The sequence below is a fragment of the Saccopteryx leptura genome, chromosome 1 (genome assembly GCF_036850995.1).
Source record: "Saccopteryx leptura isolate mSacLep1 chromosome 1, mSacLep1_pri_phased_curated, whole genome shotgun sequence".
Taxonomy (NCBI): domain Eukaryota; kingdom Metazoa; phylum Chordata; class Mammalia; order Chiroptera; family Emballonuridae; genus Saccopteryx; species Saccopteryx leptura.
In genome coordinates, this window is record NC_089503.1 from 390,242,189 (window position 1) to 390,259,032 (window position 16,844).

At 58.1% G+C, this 16,844-nt stretch overlaps 1 protein-coding gene across 1 annotated transcript; it reads right to left on the bottom strand.

Moving 5' to 3' along the window:
- Positions 1–1,959: 1,959 nt before the first annotated feature.
- TAP2 (transporter 2, ATP binding cassette subfamily B member) lies at positions 1,960–16,478 on the bottom strand. Its single transcript, XM_066359841.1, has 12 exons — positions 16,282–16,478; positions 15,406–15,905; positions 15,207–15,321; positions 12,113–12,243; positions 11,116–11,321; positions 8,178–8,375; positions 7,473–7,601; positions 5,326–5,514; positions 4,954–5,127; positions 4,622–4,781; positions 4,224–4,360; positions 1,960–2,660 (listed from the first exon to the last, which is right to left on the bottom strand). Exons 2-12 carry the CDS (start codon positions 15,896–15,898, stop codon positions 2,481–2,483), a joined length of 2,112 nt encoding a protein of 703 aa, XP_066215938.1. The 5' UTR covers positions 15,899–15,905; positions 16,282–16,478; the 3' UTR covers positions 1,960–2,480.
- Between the last annotated feature and the right edge of the window lie 366 nt (positions 16,479–16,844).

Here is a 16,844-nt window from a genome sequence, read left to right on the forward strand (position 1 = left end):
CAGACTGTGAGGAAGAATGAGAGAGAGGCTTTCCTCTCTCTACCTTGTTGCACCTTTTGAATTGTAAACCATGTTAACATATTGCCTATTCCAATAAATTGTATCTTTAAATAAAACAGTGGGGGGAGGTAAGTGGTTAAAGAAAGTATAGTCAACTCCTTTGAGGCGTACTGCTGTAAAGTTGGGCAGAGTGTCACCTTTTCATGTTCTGTGACCCAGGCAAGTCAGTAAATGTTTCTAAATCTCCATTTTCTCATTTCTAGAATGATAGTGCCACCTGCCACATAGAATTATCTTGAAGATAAACTCAGAAGATATATGTCAGGCACTTAGCACAGCAGCAGCACACAGGAAGGACTCGATAAATGATTATTATTGTTATTGTATTATTACAACTCAGGAGTCCACAAAACTCTCCACTGAAAACCCAGGATTTCCTAGAACCACTAGATGGCATCAGACTCAAATAAACAGGTGCTCCTTCCACTCGCTGAGCCTCCCAAACCAGAGATTTTTAGTTTTCCTTATTCCCCGGTCCTTGCCCCCTAAATTCCGACACCACCGCCCTTCCTCCTCTTGACTCACGACTGCCAGGCGGGGGCACCGCACGTGGCTAGGGCACAGAGGACGTTAAACACACTGCTGAGCAAGGCTGATGAAGTGGGGGCTGCTTTGGGCTCCAAAGAAAACTGAGTTTCCTAAGGTTCCTCCTTCCTGTTCCCATCTTCCCTTGTAAAGAGTAAAACATGGCTGAGCGGGAAAGACACTGAACGTCAGTGACAAGAAGGGGACACTAGACGGTGTTGGGAGGTAGGAGGGCTGGATGGAAAGAACTACCACTCTGGACAGACAGGAGTACGAACGCCTGCGATTGCCAGACAGACACGTAGGGTGTGTCTGTCAATGCTAATGACCTTGACTGTCGGGAACTTTTTCTGTGTCCCTGACATAAGGTGTACCTGCGAGCTTCTCCTGAGATAACTGATCTGGGCGACATCTTAAGACCCTGAGTTCCGCTCCAGTCTTCCTAGACTGCTCCCAGGGTGCCTGACGCTTCCTCCCAGACCCGCTGCTGATTAGCCGCGGCGTCTCAGGCCACCTTCCTCTTCTGTGAAGTCAGATGCGACTGCTCTCCGCGTTGCTTCTATGACGCCTGCCAGGGGTACAGTGTCGTGAGTCTGTGGGGGCAGTTGTACTGAAGATACCGAGGAAGTTGAAGAGATCGTCTGCTCGGAGAGCTGCCATTTCCCTGAGGCTGGGAGATTAGGAACGATTATGCCCATTTTATAAAACCAGGAAGGCTATGTGGTGTGGAAGGGAAGGAATCAGGCCAGCCCTCCGTCTCCCCAAAGACATACTGCAGTCCTGTGACACTCAGAGAGCCGTGTGGGGCTGCCAGGGGGTGGAGGGGTGAGGAGCAGGAGGACGCTGAGGCTTTTCTATTAATGCAGGAGCTCCCCATCCCCACCCCGCCCCCACCCCCGCCCCTGCCCCCGCCCCTGCAGTTGCCCGGCGGGCAGGACAAACTCCCAGCGCTGGAAAGACCCAGCTACTTCTGGGAATGTGAAAGCTCCTGTTTCCTAGAATAGGGACCTTCCAAGGTAAGTCCCTCCCAGCACCCAGAAATGTGTACAGCTTTGCATTTTCATTGGTTGGCCCACGTAGGGAGGATTGAAAATGAGGACAGTGGAGGAAGGAGATTTATTCATTTATCCACCAGACACTTATTATCGTCTACTACGAGCTTATTACGACATATGGCCTTGTGTGGCCTCTGGGGCCGGATCTGGAGGCCACCACTGTGTAAGCTTGGGAAAGTTACTTAATCTCTTTGAGACTCAGTTCCCTCATCTATAAAATGGGAATAACAATAACCAACCTCTTAGGACTGAGAATAAGAACTCAAAATGATAGTACATGAAAAATGTTTCGCATCATTCTCATATTAAACTACAAATGTTAGCTATTATCAATTTTTATTAATACTCTTAATTCTGGAAGTGTGCTCTTCCCCTCCATACCCAAGCTCCCAAGTATCAGACACTGGTGGGAATGGGAAAGAATACAGAAAGCCAGCCCCATGAATATCTAAGTCACAATGACTAACACACACCTCAAAGGACAGATAAAGGACTACTAGCAAAACAGCAGCCATGTTTATCTCTGGGAAGTGAAACCGAGGGTAGATTTACTTCTCTATACGAATGTGTGTTGTTTATATAACAAGCAAAAGTATTTGGAAATGCATTTGTCATGCATAGTACACTACTCGACACCAGGCCCAGCTCTGTCCATCAAGGAAATGAGGTCCTTGGACAGAGACCACAACCCACTCTCCCTCTCTCCCCATGGACGAAGGCACGTGTGGTCCAATCTCCATCACAGAGCAACCAGCTGCGCAGAGGCACCGCCCAGGGAGGCTCAGAGCGGCGCTGCTGGGGCAGGAAGCTGTCACGGGAAGGGCCGGTGTCCCCGGGGCCTCAGTCCTCCAGCTGCTGCTGCGCCAGGCGGGCATAGAGGTCCTGGCCCTCCATGAGCTGGTCGTGCTCCAGCAGCTGTCCCTGGCTGAGCACCAGGACCTGGTCGGCGCTCCGGACCGTCTGCAGCCTGTGAGCGATCACCAGCACCGTGCGGTCCCCGCGGGCTCGCCAGTCCTGCAGCTGCGGGGAGGGTCACGACGTCTCAGGAAGAGAGGGACATGGATACCACACCCCCAATGGCCAGTGTCTTCTGGCTGAGGGTACCCCACCACCCAGAGTGCACACACACTGCTTCATCGGTGGGTCACCCGTCCCACTGCCCGATGCTGCACAGAGGACCCTTCAGACGTGGCCCGCCAGGTCCCACTGCCCCCCCTCAGTACTCACAGCCCTCTCACTGTGGACACCCAGGTCCCGCTGCCCCCCCAGTACTCACAGCTCTCTCACTGTGGACACCCAGGTCCCACCCCCACCCCCAGTACTCACAGCCCTCTCAGTGTGGACATCCAGGTCCCATCCACCCCCCACCCCCAGTACTCACAGCTCTCTCACTGTGGACACCCAGGTCCCACCCCCACCCCCAGTACTCACAGCCCTCTCAGTGTGGACATCCAGGTCCCATCCACCCCCCACCCCCAGTACTCACAGCCCTCTCACTGTGGACATCCAGGTCCCACCCCCCCCCCCAGTACTCACAGCCCTCTCACTGTGGACGTCCAGGTCCCATCCCCCCAGTACTCACAGCCCTCTCACTGTGGACGTCCAGGTCCCATCCCCCCAGTACTCACAGCCCTCTCACTGTGGACGTCCAGGTCCCACCCCACCCCCCAGTACTCACAGCCCTCTCACTGTGGACGTCCAGGTCCCATCCCCCCAGTACTCACAGCCCTCTCACTGTGGACGTCCAGGTCCCACCCCACCCCCCAGTACTCACAGCCCTCTCACTGTGGACGTCCAGGTCCCACCCCACCCCCCAGTACTCACAGCCCTCTCACTGTGGACGTCCAGGTCCCATCCCCCCAGTACTCACAGCCCTCTCACTGTGGACATCCAGGTCCCACCCCACCCCCCAGTACTCACAGCCCTCTCACTGTGGACGTCCAGGTCCCACCCCCCCAGTACTCACAGCCCTCTCACTGTGGACGTCCAGGTCCCACCCCACCCCCCAGTACTCACAGCCCTCTCACTGTGGACACCCAGGTCCCACCCACCCCCCACCCCCAGTACTCACAGCCCTCTCACTGTGGACACCCAGGTCCCATCCCCCCCCCCAGTACTCACAGCCCTCTCACTGTGGACGTCCAGGTCCCACTGCCCCTCCAGTACTCACAGCCCTCTCACTGTGGACACCCAGGTCCCACCCCCCCCCCAGTACTCACAGCCCTCTCACTGTGGACACCCAGGTCCCACCCCCCCCCCCCAGTACTCACAGCCCTCTCACTGTGGACACCCAGGTCCCACTGCCCCCCAGTACTCACAGCCCTCTCACTGTGGACATCCAGGTCCCACTGCCCCCCCAGCACTCACAGCCCTCTCACTGTGGACATCCAGGTCCCACCCCACCCCCAGCACTCACAGCCCTCTCACTGTGGACATCCAGGTCCCACCCACCCCCCACCCCCAGTACTCACAGCCCTCTCACTGTGGACACCCAGGTCCCACCCACCCCCCCCCCCCCAGTACTCATAGCCCTCTCACTGTGGACATCCAGGTCCCACCCCCACCCCCACCCCCAGTACTCACAGCCCTCTCACTGTGGACGTCCAGGGCACTGGTGGCTTCATCCAGGATGAGGACACGTGGGTCCCGCACAAGGGCCCGGGCAATGGCCAGACGTTGTTTCTGTCCCACAGCCAACAGGTTTCCCTTCTCTCCTACATCTGAGGACGCGGACAAACACCCCTCCTCAGGCACAAGTGACCACGACACATCCTCCCACAGGCAGGAGCAAGGGCCCGACTGGTATTCCCACGGCACAGGTGGGCGGGCCCGGGTGGCACCTGCTGGGCTGCCCTGTGGAACTCCTGGGGCTAGGGGGGGGGCGGGGCGGGGCCGAGGGAGGGGGCAGGGAACAGCATGGAGTCACAGGGACACAGCCTCCCCCAAGAGCCAGATCCGGTGCCCGCTCTGACGGAAGGTACCTGTGTCTAGTCCGTGCTCCATCTCCTTAATGAACTCATCCGCCTGGGCAGCCCGCGCGGCCGCCATCACGTCCTCGTCACTGCAGCCCGCCAGCCCGTAAGTGATGTTGTCCCTCACGGAGCCCGAGAACAGCACGGGCTCCTGGCCAACCAGAGCCACCTGCGCGGAGGGCGTGGGAGCAGAGGGCGCTGTGTAAGCGCCACAGCGGCGGGGGTCCTCCTCGCCTCCTCACCTGCCTCCCCCAGAATGGGCTCCTTGGGTGTCTGCCCAAGGGCCGCCCAGCTCTCTGCTCTTCTTCCTGCCAGCTCCTACCCTTCCTGCGCCCGCTCACCTGCCGGTGCAGGTAGCGGTGTTCGTACTCGGGGACGGGCGCCCCATCCAGCAGCAGCGCGCCCCGGGTCGGCTGGTACAGGTTCTGCAGCAGGGCGGCCACGGTGCTCTTCCCGGACCCGTTGGGCCCCACCAGCGCCGTCATCTGACCCGGACGCAGGGTGAACGTCAGCCCCTGGAGGAGCCAGGAGAGAGCAACGACAGGGGAGAGGAGCAATGAGCCTGCCTGTCCTTCCCCCGGAGCCTGCCCCGTCTCTCTGTCAGAGGTGGAGACCGGGGTCTCAGAGGCGGCTGATCGGCAGGGCCTGACGCCCGGCCACACCTAAGCAGTGGGCAGCCAGGGGTCCGTTCCCTCCCGGCCTCCCTCCGGCACCTTGAGCACAGGCTGGTCGGGGCGGCTGGGGTAGGCGAACCAGACGTCCTGGAACTCCACCAGCCCCCGCAGGGCCGGCGGCTCCCGCGTCCCCGGGGGAGGCAGTCTGGGCTGTCGGTCCAGGTAGCAGAAGACCTTCTCGGCGGCCCCCACGTTGCTCAGCATGTCCCCGCACATGTACACCAGGGTCTGGAAAACGGGGGGCAGAGGGTCAGCGAAGGAAACACAGCTGCACCCGAGGCCAGGCTCCCGGCTGCTCACACACCTCTGCCTCGTCCAGGAGAGGTGCTCCACCTTTGAAAGGGCAGTTTGGAGGGGAAGTAAAAGCAGCACCAGTACCCACCCACCTACCCCCACTGGAAATGCTTTGTACAAGATGGAGACGTGCACACCCTCCCACACGGCGTGGCCTCTACTCCCACCCCCACTGGAAATGCTTTGTACAAGATGGAGAGGTGCACACCCTCCCACACGGCGTGGCCTCTACCCCCGCCCTCCTCAGTTACTGCTCCGTGTGACTGTGCCCTGGACCAGCCGGCCTGATTAGACAGGGCAGTCCTTAGAGGTAGGCGTGCGTCCACCGCATCTTGGTAGCCACCGGGTGCCTCTCAACACTCTCCACACACAGAAGATGTTTAACAAATGTCTAGAAGCCTGACCAGGCCGTGGCACAGTGCATAGAGCGTCGGCCTGGGATGCGGAGGACCCAGGTTCGAAACTCCAAGGTCGCCAGCTTGAGCGCGGGCTCACCAGCTTAGGCATAGGGTCGCCAGCTTGGGCATGAGCTCACAGACATGACCCCATGGTTCCTGGCTTGAGCCCAAGGCCGCTGGCTTGAGCAAGGGGTCACTGGCTCGGCTGCAGCCCCGGGGTCAAGGCACATGTGAGAAGCAGTCAATGAACAACTAAGGGGCTGCAACTAAGAGTTGATGCTTCTTGTCTCTCTCCCTTCCTGTTTGTCCTTGACTGTCCCTCCATCTCTCTCTCTCTTCTCTGTCTCTCTCCCTCTCTATCAAAATCAAATTGTGTAGGAACTTTATAAAATAAAGTCCAAGATGAAGTAACTATTTTTGAAACCTGGTAAGTACAGGGGGGCGCTGACTGCACGGCCGGGTGACCAGGCGGTAGGTGAGGGGAAGGCTGTCCCGCTGACCAGCGGTAGGTGAAGGAAAGGCTGTCCCGCTGACCAGTGGAGATAGAGTGTCCCCATTTCCGCCACCCCTGAAGGTCACAGACAGCGGCACTGAGCGCCCGAGGCTGATGCCACCACAGACGCACCAGAGAGAGGGAACTATGTAACACATGCACACGTTACATGCACAAGACAAGGGGAAATTCAACCACCGGCCATATTGGGTGAGTCTTAGAAATTATTACTAATTCTTCAGGCATGATCGTGGCTGTGTGGTTACATTTTTTCGTTTCTGTTTTAGAAATACAACTGAAGGCCCTGGCTGGTTGGCTCAGTGATAGAGCGTTGGCCTGGCGTGCAGAAGTCCCAGGTTCGATTCCCGGCCAGGGCACACAGGAGAAGCACCCATCTGCTTCTCCACCCCTCCCCCTCTCCTTCCTCTCTGTCTCTCTCTTCCCCTCCCGCAGCCGAGGCTCCATTGGAGCAAAAGATGGCCCGGGCGCTGGGGATGGCTCCTTGGCCTCTGCCTCAGGCGCTAGAGTGGCTCTGGTCGCGACAGAGCGACACCCCAGAGGGGCAGAGCATCGCCCCCTGGTGGGCGTGCCGGGTGGATCCCGGTCGGGCGCATGCGGGAGTCTGTCTGACTGCCTCCCCGTTTCCAGCTTCAGAAAAATAAAACAAAAAAGAAATACAACTGAAATATGTGCAGATGACACCATGTCTTGGACTTTCTTCAGGTAAATATGAGGAGGGGGAAGAGGGCGAGGGTACCGATGAAACAAGATGAGCCATGAATGAATTGATCTTGTTAAAGCGAGCGATAGGTACAGGTGGGTTGATTAGAGCGTGTCTTTTTTTTAACCTTTTTGCATGTTTTAAATCCTTCATAATATAATGAGCTGAGATTTGGTTTAGTTCTGTATTTTTACGGGGAACCAGCAAAGGCCAGGCCCAGAGGCCAGGGAGGAAAACGGAGGAGTGAGAGAGATAGCGCGCGCCTGCAGGGCCCGCTCACCTGCACGTGGTGGCCCACGTCCTCCTGGAAGAGCAGGAAGGACAGCAGCCCGCCCCGCGTCAGGTCCCCGGCCAGGATCTGCTGCAGCCCGCAGTTCAGCATCAGCACCTGCATCCCCAGGTGCAGCACCTGGAGGCCAGAGGAGGGGCGGGGCTGAGAAGGATCCCGCCCACTCCTTTCCCTCCCTGCCCCCACCACCCTGAGCAGTGGGGGCCCCCGGGACCACCCCCCCGGAACCCCAGGCCCCTCCCCCTCCCAGGCCCCCCGCCCACTCCTTCCCCTCCCTGCCCCCACCACCCTGAGCAGTGGGGGCCCCCCTGAGACACCCCCCCCACGAACCCTAGGACCCTCCCCCTCCCAGGCCCCCCGCCCACTCCTTCCCCTCCCTGCCCCCACCACCCTGAGCAGTGGGGGCCCCCCTGGGACACCGCCCCCCCCCCCAACCCTAGGACCCTCCCCCTCCCGGGGCCCCCGCCCACTCCTTCCCCTCCCTGCCCCCACCACCCTGAGCAGTGGGGGCCCCCCTGAGACCCCCCCGGAACCCCAGGACCCTCCCCCTCCCAGGACCCCCCCCCCTCGCCCACTCCTTCCCCTCCCTGCCCCCACCACCCTGAGCAGTGGGGGCCCCCGGGACCCCCAGACCCTCCCCCTCCCAGGACCCTCTCCCTCCCAGGTCCCCCGCCCCCCGCCCCTCAGCCGTCTCACCCTCCGTAAGAGCAGGTAGAGCGCCCGCTCCGCGTCTCGCTGCCACCACAGCCGCCGGCACCGTTCGAGGGCCTCCTCGTAGCGACAGGCCTCGTGCTCCTCGGCCCCGAAGCTGCGCACCGTGGGCAGCCCTCCAACCGCCTCACGCACCACCTGCCCCGCCTTGGCCACCGCGTCCTGAATGTCCAGGAGCAGCGCCTGGAGCAGCAAGGGGCGTGGGGACAGGAGATGTCAGGGGTCCACTCAGCGGGAGACAGCAGCCCCCCGCAGGCATGCGTCCCAATCCACCTAAAACTATCACACTGTCTTCCTTCCTTCTTCCTCATGGAGATTTCCAGAAGGAACACGGGGAGTGAAGGACGGAGGGACAACCGACAGCTGAGCTCTCAGTGTAGTGAATGTAGGAGAGACACGCGGTTTCCTCTCTTTCACTTCCTTTGGGATAAGTCACACTAAACCCGTGTCTGAGGGAAGGAAGAAACGGCCGTTTCTCCCAGGGGCCACAGCTTGGTAGCAGAAGGTGGAGCAAAGAGCGAAACCCGAGGCGCTAAACTAGAAGCTAGAAGCTTGACGACACTCCGTCTGCTAATGGACGCCAAAAGCACACATAATAAATTTTTTTTTTTTAAGCAGATAAATTAGATGTCATCAAAAATAAAAACTATCATGCATCAAAGGACTCTACTGATATAGTGAGAAAGGAAATCCACAGCAAAAGACAGAATATTTGCTTAGAGCCGTTAAAGGGGTGATAGTACCCAGGATATGTAGAGAAACCCTACAGCTCAACAATTTTAAAACAATCCAATTTAAAATTGAGCAAAGGACTTGAATAGACATTTCTCAAAACAAGTATTTATAAGCACATAAAAAGATGTTCAACATCACTAACCATTAAGAATATGCAAACCAGGCCCTGGCTTGTTGGCTCAGCAGTAGAGCATCGGCCCAGTATGTGAAAGTCCCGGGTTCGATTCCCGGTCAGGGCACACAGGAGAAGCGACAATCTGCTTCTCTACCCCTCCCCCTCTCCTTCCTCTCTATCTCTCTCCTCCCCTCCTGTAGCCAAGGCCCTATGGGAGCAAAGTTGATCCGGGCACTGAGAACGGCTCCATGGCCTCCACCTCAGGTGCTAGAATGGCTCCAGTTGCAATGGAGCAGCAGCCCCAGATGGGCAGAGCATCGCCCCCTGGTAGGCATGCTGGGTAGATCCTGGTTGGGTGCATGCAGCAGTCTGTCTGCCTCCCTGCTTTTAACTTTGGAAAAATACACACACACACACACACACACACAAAAGAATATGCACACCAAAACCACAATGAGATAACCTCATAATCACTGGGATGGCTATTATTTTTTTAAAGTGATATATATATATAAATATTAATCATCCATTAAAAATAGAAATCCGGCCTTTTGCAACAAATAATGTGACCCTTGATGACATTATGCTAAGTGACATAAGTCAGGTAAAAACTGTATTAAACTCATTTGTAAGTAGGATCTTAAAAAAAAAAAAAAATTTTAAACCCTACCAAATTGAAAGAAAAAGAGATCAGATTTGTGGTTACCAAAGGTGTGTGAGGGCAGAGAAATTGGATTAAGGTGACCCAAAGGTACAAACTTCCAGTTACATGATTACAAGGAGTGTAACTTTAGAAGACAGAAGACAGCAGGTTTGGAGAAACTGAACGCCCCTGTGCACCGCTGGCAGGAAAGTAACACGGCGCAGCCCCCGTGGAAACCAGCGGTGCCCGTCGACACGTGACAATAGGTTACCCTCCGACCCAGCACCCTGCTGCTGGGAACATGCCCCAAAGAGTGGAAAGCAGGGACACAAACAGATATTTGCACGTTGATGTTCATAACAATGTTATTCCCCATAGCCAAAAGGTGGAGGCCACCCAAGTGTCCATCAGCGGGTGACTGGGTAAACAAGGTGTGTCGTCGGCATCGAGGGAGGATGATTCAGCCGTAAGGAGAAGAAATCGGGCACAGGCTGCCACCTGGGTGAACCTTGAAGACATTGAGCTGGATGAAATAAGCCAGCCACAGAAAGACAAATGCCCTGTGAGCCCGTTTATAGGGACCTAAGTCATCAAAGTCACACAAAGCAAGGAGATGGCGGCTGTTGGGGGACGGCGGGGGACAGGGCTAGTGTTTAATGGGTACGCAGTTTTAGTTTGGGAACAGGAAAAGAGCCCTGCAGATGGATGGGGGTGATAAATGTATTTAGTGTATTTAATGCCTGAAATGACACATTTTTTAAAAGGTTTAAAATGGTAAATTTTACATTATGCCTCTTTTACTACAATTTTTTTTTCAAAGAGGAAAAAGGTGGAGCTGGAGCTGATATTCAGACTCAAGTCTTCCTGACGGCATGCTCTGCTTTCTCTCCACCCCCGTGATTATGAGGGGAAACCCCCGAACCCGCCAAGGCGGCCTTCCAGTCTCTGTGGGGCAGACAGGCACAAGCTCCTTTGAGACTCTGATGAAAGTGATCCTTTCCCCGGAAAAAAATGTGCCTTCCCTCCCTCTTCCCTCTCTCTCAGACACACACACACACACACACACACGCACACATGCACACACACGCACACACGCACACACGCACACACGCACACGCGCGCGCGCGCACACACGCGCGCACACACGCGCGCGCGCGCACACACACGCACACACACGCACACACACGCACACACACGCGCGTGCGCACACACACGCACACACACGCGCGCGCACACGCACGCACGCACGCACGCACGCACACACACGCACGCACGCACACACGCACACACACACACGCACGCACGCACACACGCACACACAGTCCCCGGGTCACGGGCCTCCTGAGGTCCGTCAGAACTGCTGCTCTAAGGGCAGAGAAGACCCCCAGGACGGATCGGTCGCTAAGGGGGTCCCTGCCAGCCACATGTACCTGACGGCGGACGTTGTACACCTTCTCGGCCGCTATGGTGAGGGGCACCTCGAACAGAGACAGGAGGGTGAGGCGAGGCGACAGTTTGAGCATGAAGCCGTAGAGCCCCGCCACTTTGACCAGGCTCCGCAGGAGCACGTTGGCGTTGAGAGGGAGCCAGGAGCTCATCAGTTTGGTATCCGAGTTCATTCGAGAATTCAGCTCCCCTGGGGAGGACAGAGCAGGTGAGGGAGCCGCGTGCAACGTGGACCCCCAGTAGAAGGTTCTCCGGCCCTTCCGACTCTGCCCCGCCCCTCCTCCGAGCAGCCTCCCTGGCTTACAGACACACCACCCCCCACAAAAGAGAGGAAAGCAGCTCGATGGCTTGGCCCCGCCGTGGAGGCCAGGGGACAGGCTGTGTGCAGGCAGCGCGGGGCCCCGCACCTGGACCCCGGGCCCACCTGTCTCAGTCTCCTGCACTCCGGGCCCACCTGTCTCAGTCTCCTGGACCCCGGGCCCACCTGTCTCAGTCTCCTGGACCCCGGGCCCACCTGTCTCAGTCTCCTGGACCCCGGGCCCACCTGTCTCAGTCTCCTGGACCCCGGGCCCACCTGTCTCAGTCTCCTGGACCCCGGGCCCACCTGTCTCAGTCTCCTGGACCCCGGGCCCACCTGTCTCAGTCTCCTGGACCCCGGGCCCACCTGTCTCAGTCTCCTGGACCCCGGGCCCACCTGTCTCAGTCTCCTGGACCCCGGGCCCACCTGGACCCCGGGCCCACCTGTCTCAGTCTCCTGGACCCCGGGGCCACCTGTCTCAGTCTCCTGGACCCCGGGCCCACCTGTCTCAGTCTCCTGGACCCCGGGCCCACCTGTCTCAGTCTCCTGCACTCCGGGCCCACCTGTCTCAGTCTCCTGCACTCCGGGCCCACCTGTCTCAGTCTCCTGGACCCCGGGCCCACCTGTCTCAGTCTCCTGCACTCCGGGTCCACCTGTCTTAGTCTCCTGGACCCCGGGCCCACCTGTCTTAGTCTCCTGGAAGAAACCGAGGTCCTGGCGCAGAAGGGAGGAGAAGAGCTGCTCCCGGACCCGCAGCTGGATTCTGGACATGGTGACCACGAAGCAGCCTCCGCGGCAGCCTGCGGACAGGGAGCTGTGGGGCAGAGCGGAGGGAGACGGCAGGGCGGAGGGAGACGGGAGGGTGAAGGGGGCGGAGGCAGAGCCGGAGCGGATGAGTGAGGGAGACGAGGAGAAAGCACAGGACGAAAAGAAATGCAACGTGGGGGGGGGGGCACACCCAAGAGGCAGGAGGGGAACAAACAGGGAAGGGGGGGGTGAGAGGGGCAGGTATAGAGAGAGGAGGAAGAGAGAAGGCCACAGTGAGCTACACCCAGAACACAGTCCCAACGCACGTCCCAATTCACCAGTCTCTACAGGGCTCACCCTGCTAGATGGAAGGGGAGAATACAGCGACCGAGAAAAGATACTGTAAATAGAAACAGGCTGGGGTTGACCTGGCCGCCCCAGCCATCCCTCCAGGCTTCCCCTCTGTCTGGGTCTCTTTCCTCCCCACCCGCAAGCTCCTTCTTCCTACTCCCAGACACATCGCTGTGGGGCCACAGCAATGAACTCCCGAACCCTTTCTCTCATGCTGGTCCCCATCTCTACCCTCCCCGGACTTTGACAGCCCCCGTTAGACCAACCAGATGTTTACCACAAACATGAAGGACAGCTGTGAACGCATGGGAGGTGGTATGTTACAAAATATGAGTTTCTCATACCAATCGAGTTACCATGTTTAGATACAGGCTGTTAGGATACAGTCAGTCATAAAACACTGAGGGTTTGGACTTTGGCGATCACTGTTAAAATGGAGAGAAAGGGGCCGCAGGAGAAACATTTTGAAAGTAGAAAATGACAAGGCTCATTCTGAAACGTGAGAAAAGCATCAAGGATGCTGAGGCGTGGAGCCTAGAATACCGGTTCCATGAAGGGGAAGAAGAGGAGGGAGCCATTTTCCAGACCAGGAGGGAGTGTGACAGCTCGGCAGCTCTGGGGCTGAGGAGCTGAGATGAGAGTGGGTGGCCCCATGGGCGTGCCAGGGAGCAACTGGCCTACAAGACGAGCTGGGCATGGAAATATGGACATGGGACCACCTGCCGAGGTGAACTGAGTCAGCCCAGTAAGAAAAAAATGTTCTCAAAGAACCGAGTCATGAGAAAAGTCCGTACTTAAGGGTCTAGAGAAGGAAAGTTCTCCAGAGTAAGAAGAGTGGATTGGAAAGTGAGAAGAGAGTTCATAGAAGCTAACTTGAGGCCTGACCAGGTGGTGGCACAGTGGATAGAGTGTCAGACTGGGACACGGAGGACCCAGCTTCAAAACCCCGAGGTCGCCAGCTTGAGTGCAGGTTCACCAGCTTGAACATGGGCTCATCCAGCTTGGGATCATAAACACGACTCCATGGATGCCAGCTTTAGCCCAAAGGTCACTGGCTTGAAGGCCAAAGGTCACTGGCACAAAGCCCAAAGGTTGCTGGCTTGAAGGCCAAAGGTCACTGGCACAAAGCCCAAAGGTCACTGGCTTGAAGGCCAAAGGTCACTGGCACAAAGCCCAAAGGTCACTGGCACGAAGCCCAAAGGTCGCTGGCTTGAAGCCCAAGGTCGCTGGTTTGAGCCCAGGGTCACTGGCTTGAGCAAAGAGTCACTCACTCTTCTGTAGCGTCCAGGTCAAGGCACATATGAGAAAGCAGTCAACAAAGAATTAAGGTGCCACAACAAAGAATTGATGCTTCTTATCTCACTCCCTTCCTGTCTGTCTGTCCCTATCTGTCCCTCTCTCTGTCTCTGAAAAATAAATAACTAACTACCTTGAGAAGAGATCAATAATGAAAGATTTGTTCTAATGCCAAACGCTACAGAGACGCAGAGACTTGAAGAACCATTTTTACTTTAATTTAAAAACAATTTTTTTGAGTAATTTGTTTCAGAAAAAAGTAACAAGAATGGAATGAAGACATAATGAAGATCGGTTTCTGAGGTATTAAATCGAGCATGACCCTCCCAGGGGCGCCATCAGGTCCGAGGGTGAGAAGAGGGAGCAACTCCTTAGATTTCCAGCCTAGGTGCCTCACGCCACCCTAGTCCCCGCCCCATCCGTTGGTTCCTTAGTTAGTTGACTGCAGATTCCTGGGTATGTCTAACAGAAGAGGGGAAGCTAACAAAGCGGAAAAGACGGAAGAAGCTGGAGAGGACAGGGATGCGCGTCAGGGTGAGATCTTCAGAGAGTGACAGGAGGAGTGGGGGGGGTTGGAGGGAGAAAACTGCCCACCCTGACCAGGGGGTCACTTTGGAGACAAACTTAAGGTGGGAGGTAGAAGACGGAAAGGAGAAATGAAGTTTCATGGATATAAAAATATTGAGTCCTAGCCGGTTGATTCTGCGGTAAAGTATTGGCCCAGCGTGTGGAAGTCCTGGGTTTGATTCCCGGCCAGGGCTCACAGGAGAAGCGCCCATCTGCTTCTCCACCCCTCCCCCTCTCCTTCTTCTCTCTCTCTTTCCCTCCCGCAGGCAGGGTTCCATTGGAGCAAAGATGGCCCGGGCGCTGGAGATGGCTCCATGGCCTCTGCCTCAGGCACTAGAATGGCCCTGGTTGCAACAGAGCAATGCCCCAGATGGTCAGAGTATCGCCCCCTGGTGGGCGTGCCGGGTGGATCCCAGTCAATTGCATGCAGGAGTCTGTCTCTCTGCCTCCCTGCTTCTCACTTCAGAAAAAAAAAAATATATATATATATATATATATATATGATATATGATACATATATATATATATTGAGCCTCCCCTGAGAGACATTGCATTCCACATACAAACACCTTCTTTACCATCTTCACTGTATTTGTACTTTAATGATGTCATATTATAAACTTGGAAGATGGCAGGAAAATGGCCAATGAAGGAATGAATGTGTGGATGTGTGAAACCAAATGGTGAGCAAACACACACGGGTATGTTTTAGTTTAAGTGCTTTGTGCTTCGTGCACAAAGCAGAGTTTCGGCTCTGACGGCCCCTGTAAAGATATTTGGGGCTTTAGCACACGGACCCCATCGCCCATCACCTACCTCCCAACGGAGAAAAGACACATGAAAAAGATGGCGCTGGCGAAGGTGTCAGGGTCAAAATCGCCGCCCAGGATGTCAATCACCCGCCCGGAATAGTACGGGATTAGCGTCTCACCTGAAAGACCAGGCAGGACGACATGAACGTGCTGGAGCCACGGGTCTCACCCACGCCCGGCCCCCACGCCTTTCCCTGACTTACCCAGCACGGCGACCACGAGGAAGAAGAAGGCGGCGACCAGGAACGGCAGGTCCGGCCGGGAGAGCTTCAGCAGCCGCCACATCAAGCCCTTGTTCTTCTCCTGGCCCGGCTCGCCGCCCGGGGCCCCCGGGGGGCTCAGCACGGCCCACACCGCCCCGCTCAGCGCCGCAGCCGCGTAGCCCAGCAGCAGCCAGCTCCAGGGGGCCGAGGCCACCCTGGCGGGGGGCGCACGCAGGGCCCCGGGGCTCAGGGCCCTCAGGGAGAGGAGCAGGGGCGTGCCCAGGCACAGCGCCGGCAGCAGCGTCCCCACGAGCCCCGGCAGCGCCGCCGCCTTCAGCAGCCACCACAGCCCGCCGAGTCGCACAGCGCCCTCCAGCCAGAGGCCGGGAAGCCCTCGGGGCAGCAGCGCCCCCGGGGTCCCCTGGAGCAGCCAGAGCACCGCCGAGTCGGCCAGCAGCAGCGAGGCCCAGGGCCGCAGGTCGGGGAGCCGCATGGTGTCACTGCGGGGCGGACGGTGCGAAGTTACCGACCCGGCGTCTCCATCCTTGTCCCCATCGCCGCCCCCCCACTCCGCCGGCCCGGCCACGGGCTCTGCTTTCGTCCGGCCCCATCCTGACAGCTCCCCTGGGGACCCCGCGCGTCAGGACGTCTCCCCCGACCTGCCGGGGGCGCTGGGGGCCTGGCCTCCGTCCGGTGCCGTCGCCCCTCTCCCGGGACCCCCGCCCCCGCCGCCCGCCGCGGCCGAGGGGGGGAGCCAGGCGGCCCCTGGCCCGGCCCTCGCACCCCGCGGGCTCCGGGGGGCACAGGGACTCCGGGAGGTGGCGGGTTGGGGTGCGTCCCCGGCAGCGCCCCGGGTTTCCACCCGCAGGAACTCACCGGCGGCGGCTTGGGGACGGCAGCTCCGGCGGTGCCCCCGCGAAGTGCTGAGGACTGAGCGCGGCCACCCGCTCCGGCTGCCGCTGCCTCCGCCTCCGCCTCCGCCTGGCTCCCGGTTCCGTCCGCCCGCGCCGCTCCCCAGCGGGGATGTCCCCGCGCGCGGCTTTCGCTTTCGCTTCCCGGCCGGGCCCAGGCTCCGCGCGGCGCGGCCAGCAGGGGGCGCGCGACTCCGGCGGACGCCGCCCCGGGGCCCCCAGCGAGGCTCGCGCCCTGAGCGGCTGTTCCCGTCACGGAAAAGTATTGCTATTTTTTAAAAAAAATTGTCACTGAGTGAAATAGAGCTGTGTTCAAGGAGAGGGAGGCTTTGGAATTGGAGAAGCGCCGGGTCTGACAACCACCAGCTCCGGACTTGTTTTGAGAAGTGTCGCCTTCCCCCCCAACCCAAGCTCTGGTTTTCGGGTTTTAGAGTAAAAACAGCCACGTTCTGGCCTAACCTGACCTGTGGTGGCGCAGTGGATAAAGCGTTGACCTGGAATGCTGAGGTCGCGGGTTCGAAACCCTGG

Excerpts from the sequence above, each read along its gene's own strand:
- TAP2 (XM_066359841.1), bottom strand. The coding sequence starts at position 15,898 with ATGCGGCTCCCCGACCTGCGGCCCTGGGCCTCGCTGCTGCTGGCCGAC. Across the intron at positions 5,128-5,325 it reads CCGACCAGCCTGTGCTCAAG|GGGCTGACGTTCACCCTGCG; the intron begins GTGCCGGAGGGA and ends TGGCTCCTCCAG. Across the intron at positions 4,361-4,621 it reads GGAGCACGGACTAGACACAG|ATGTAGGAGAGAAGGGAAAC; the intron begins GTACCTTCCGTC and ends CCGCGTCCTCAG.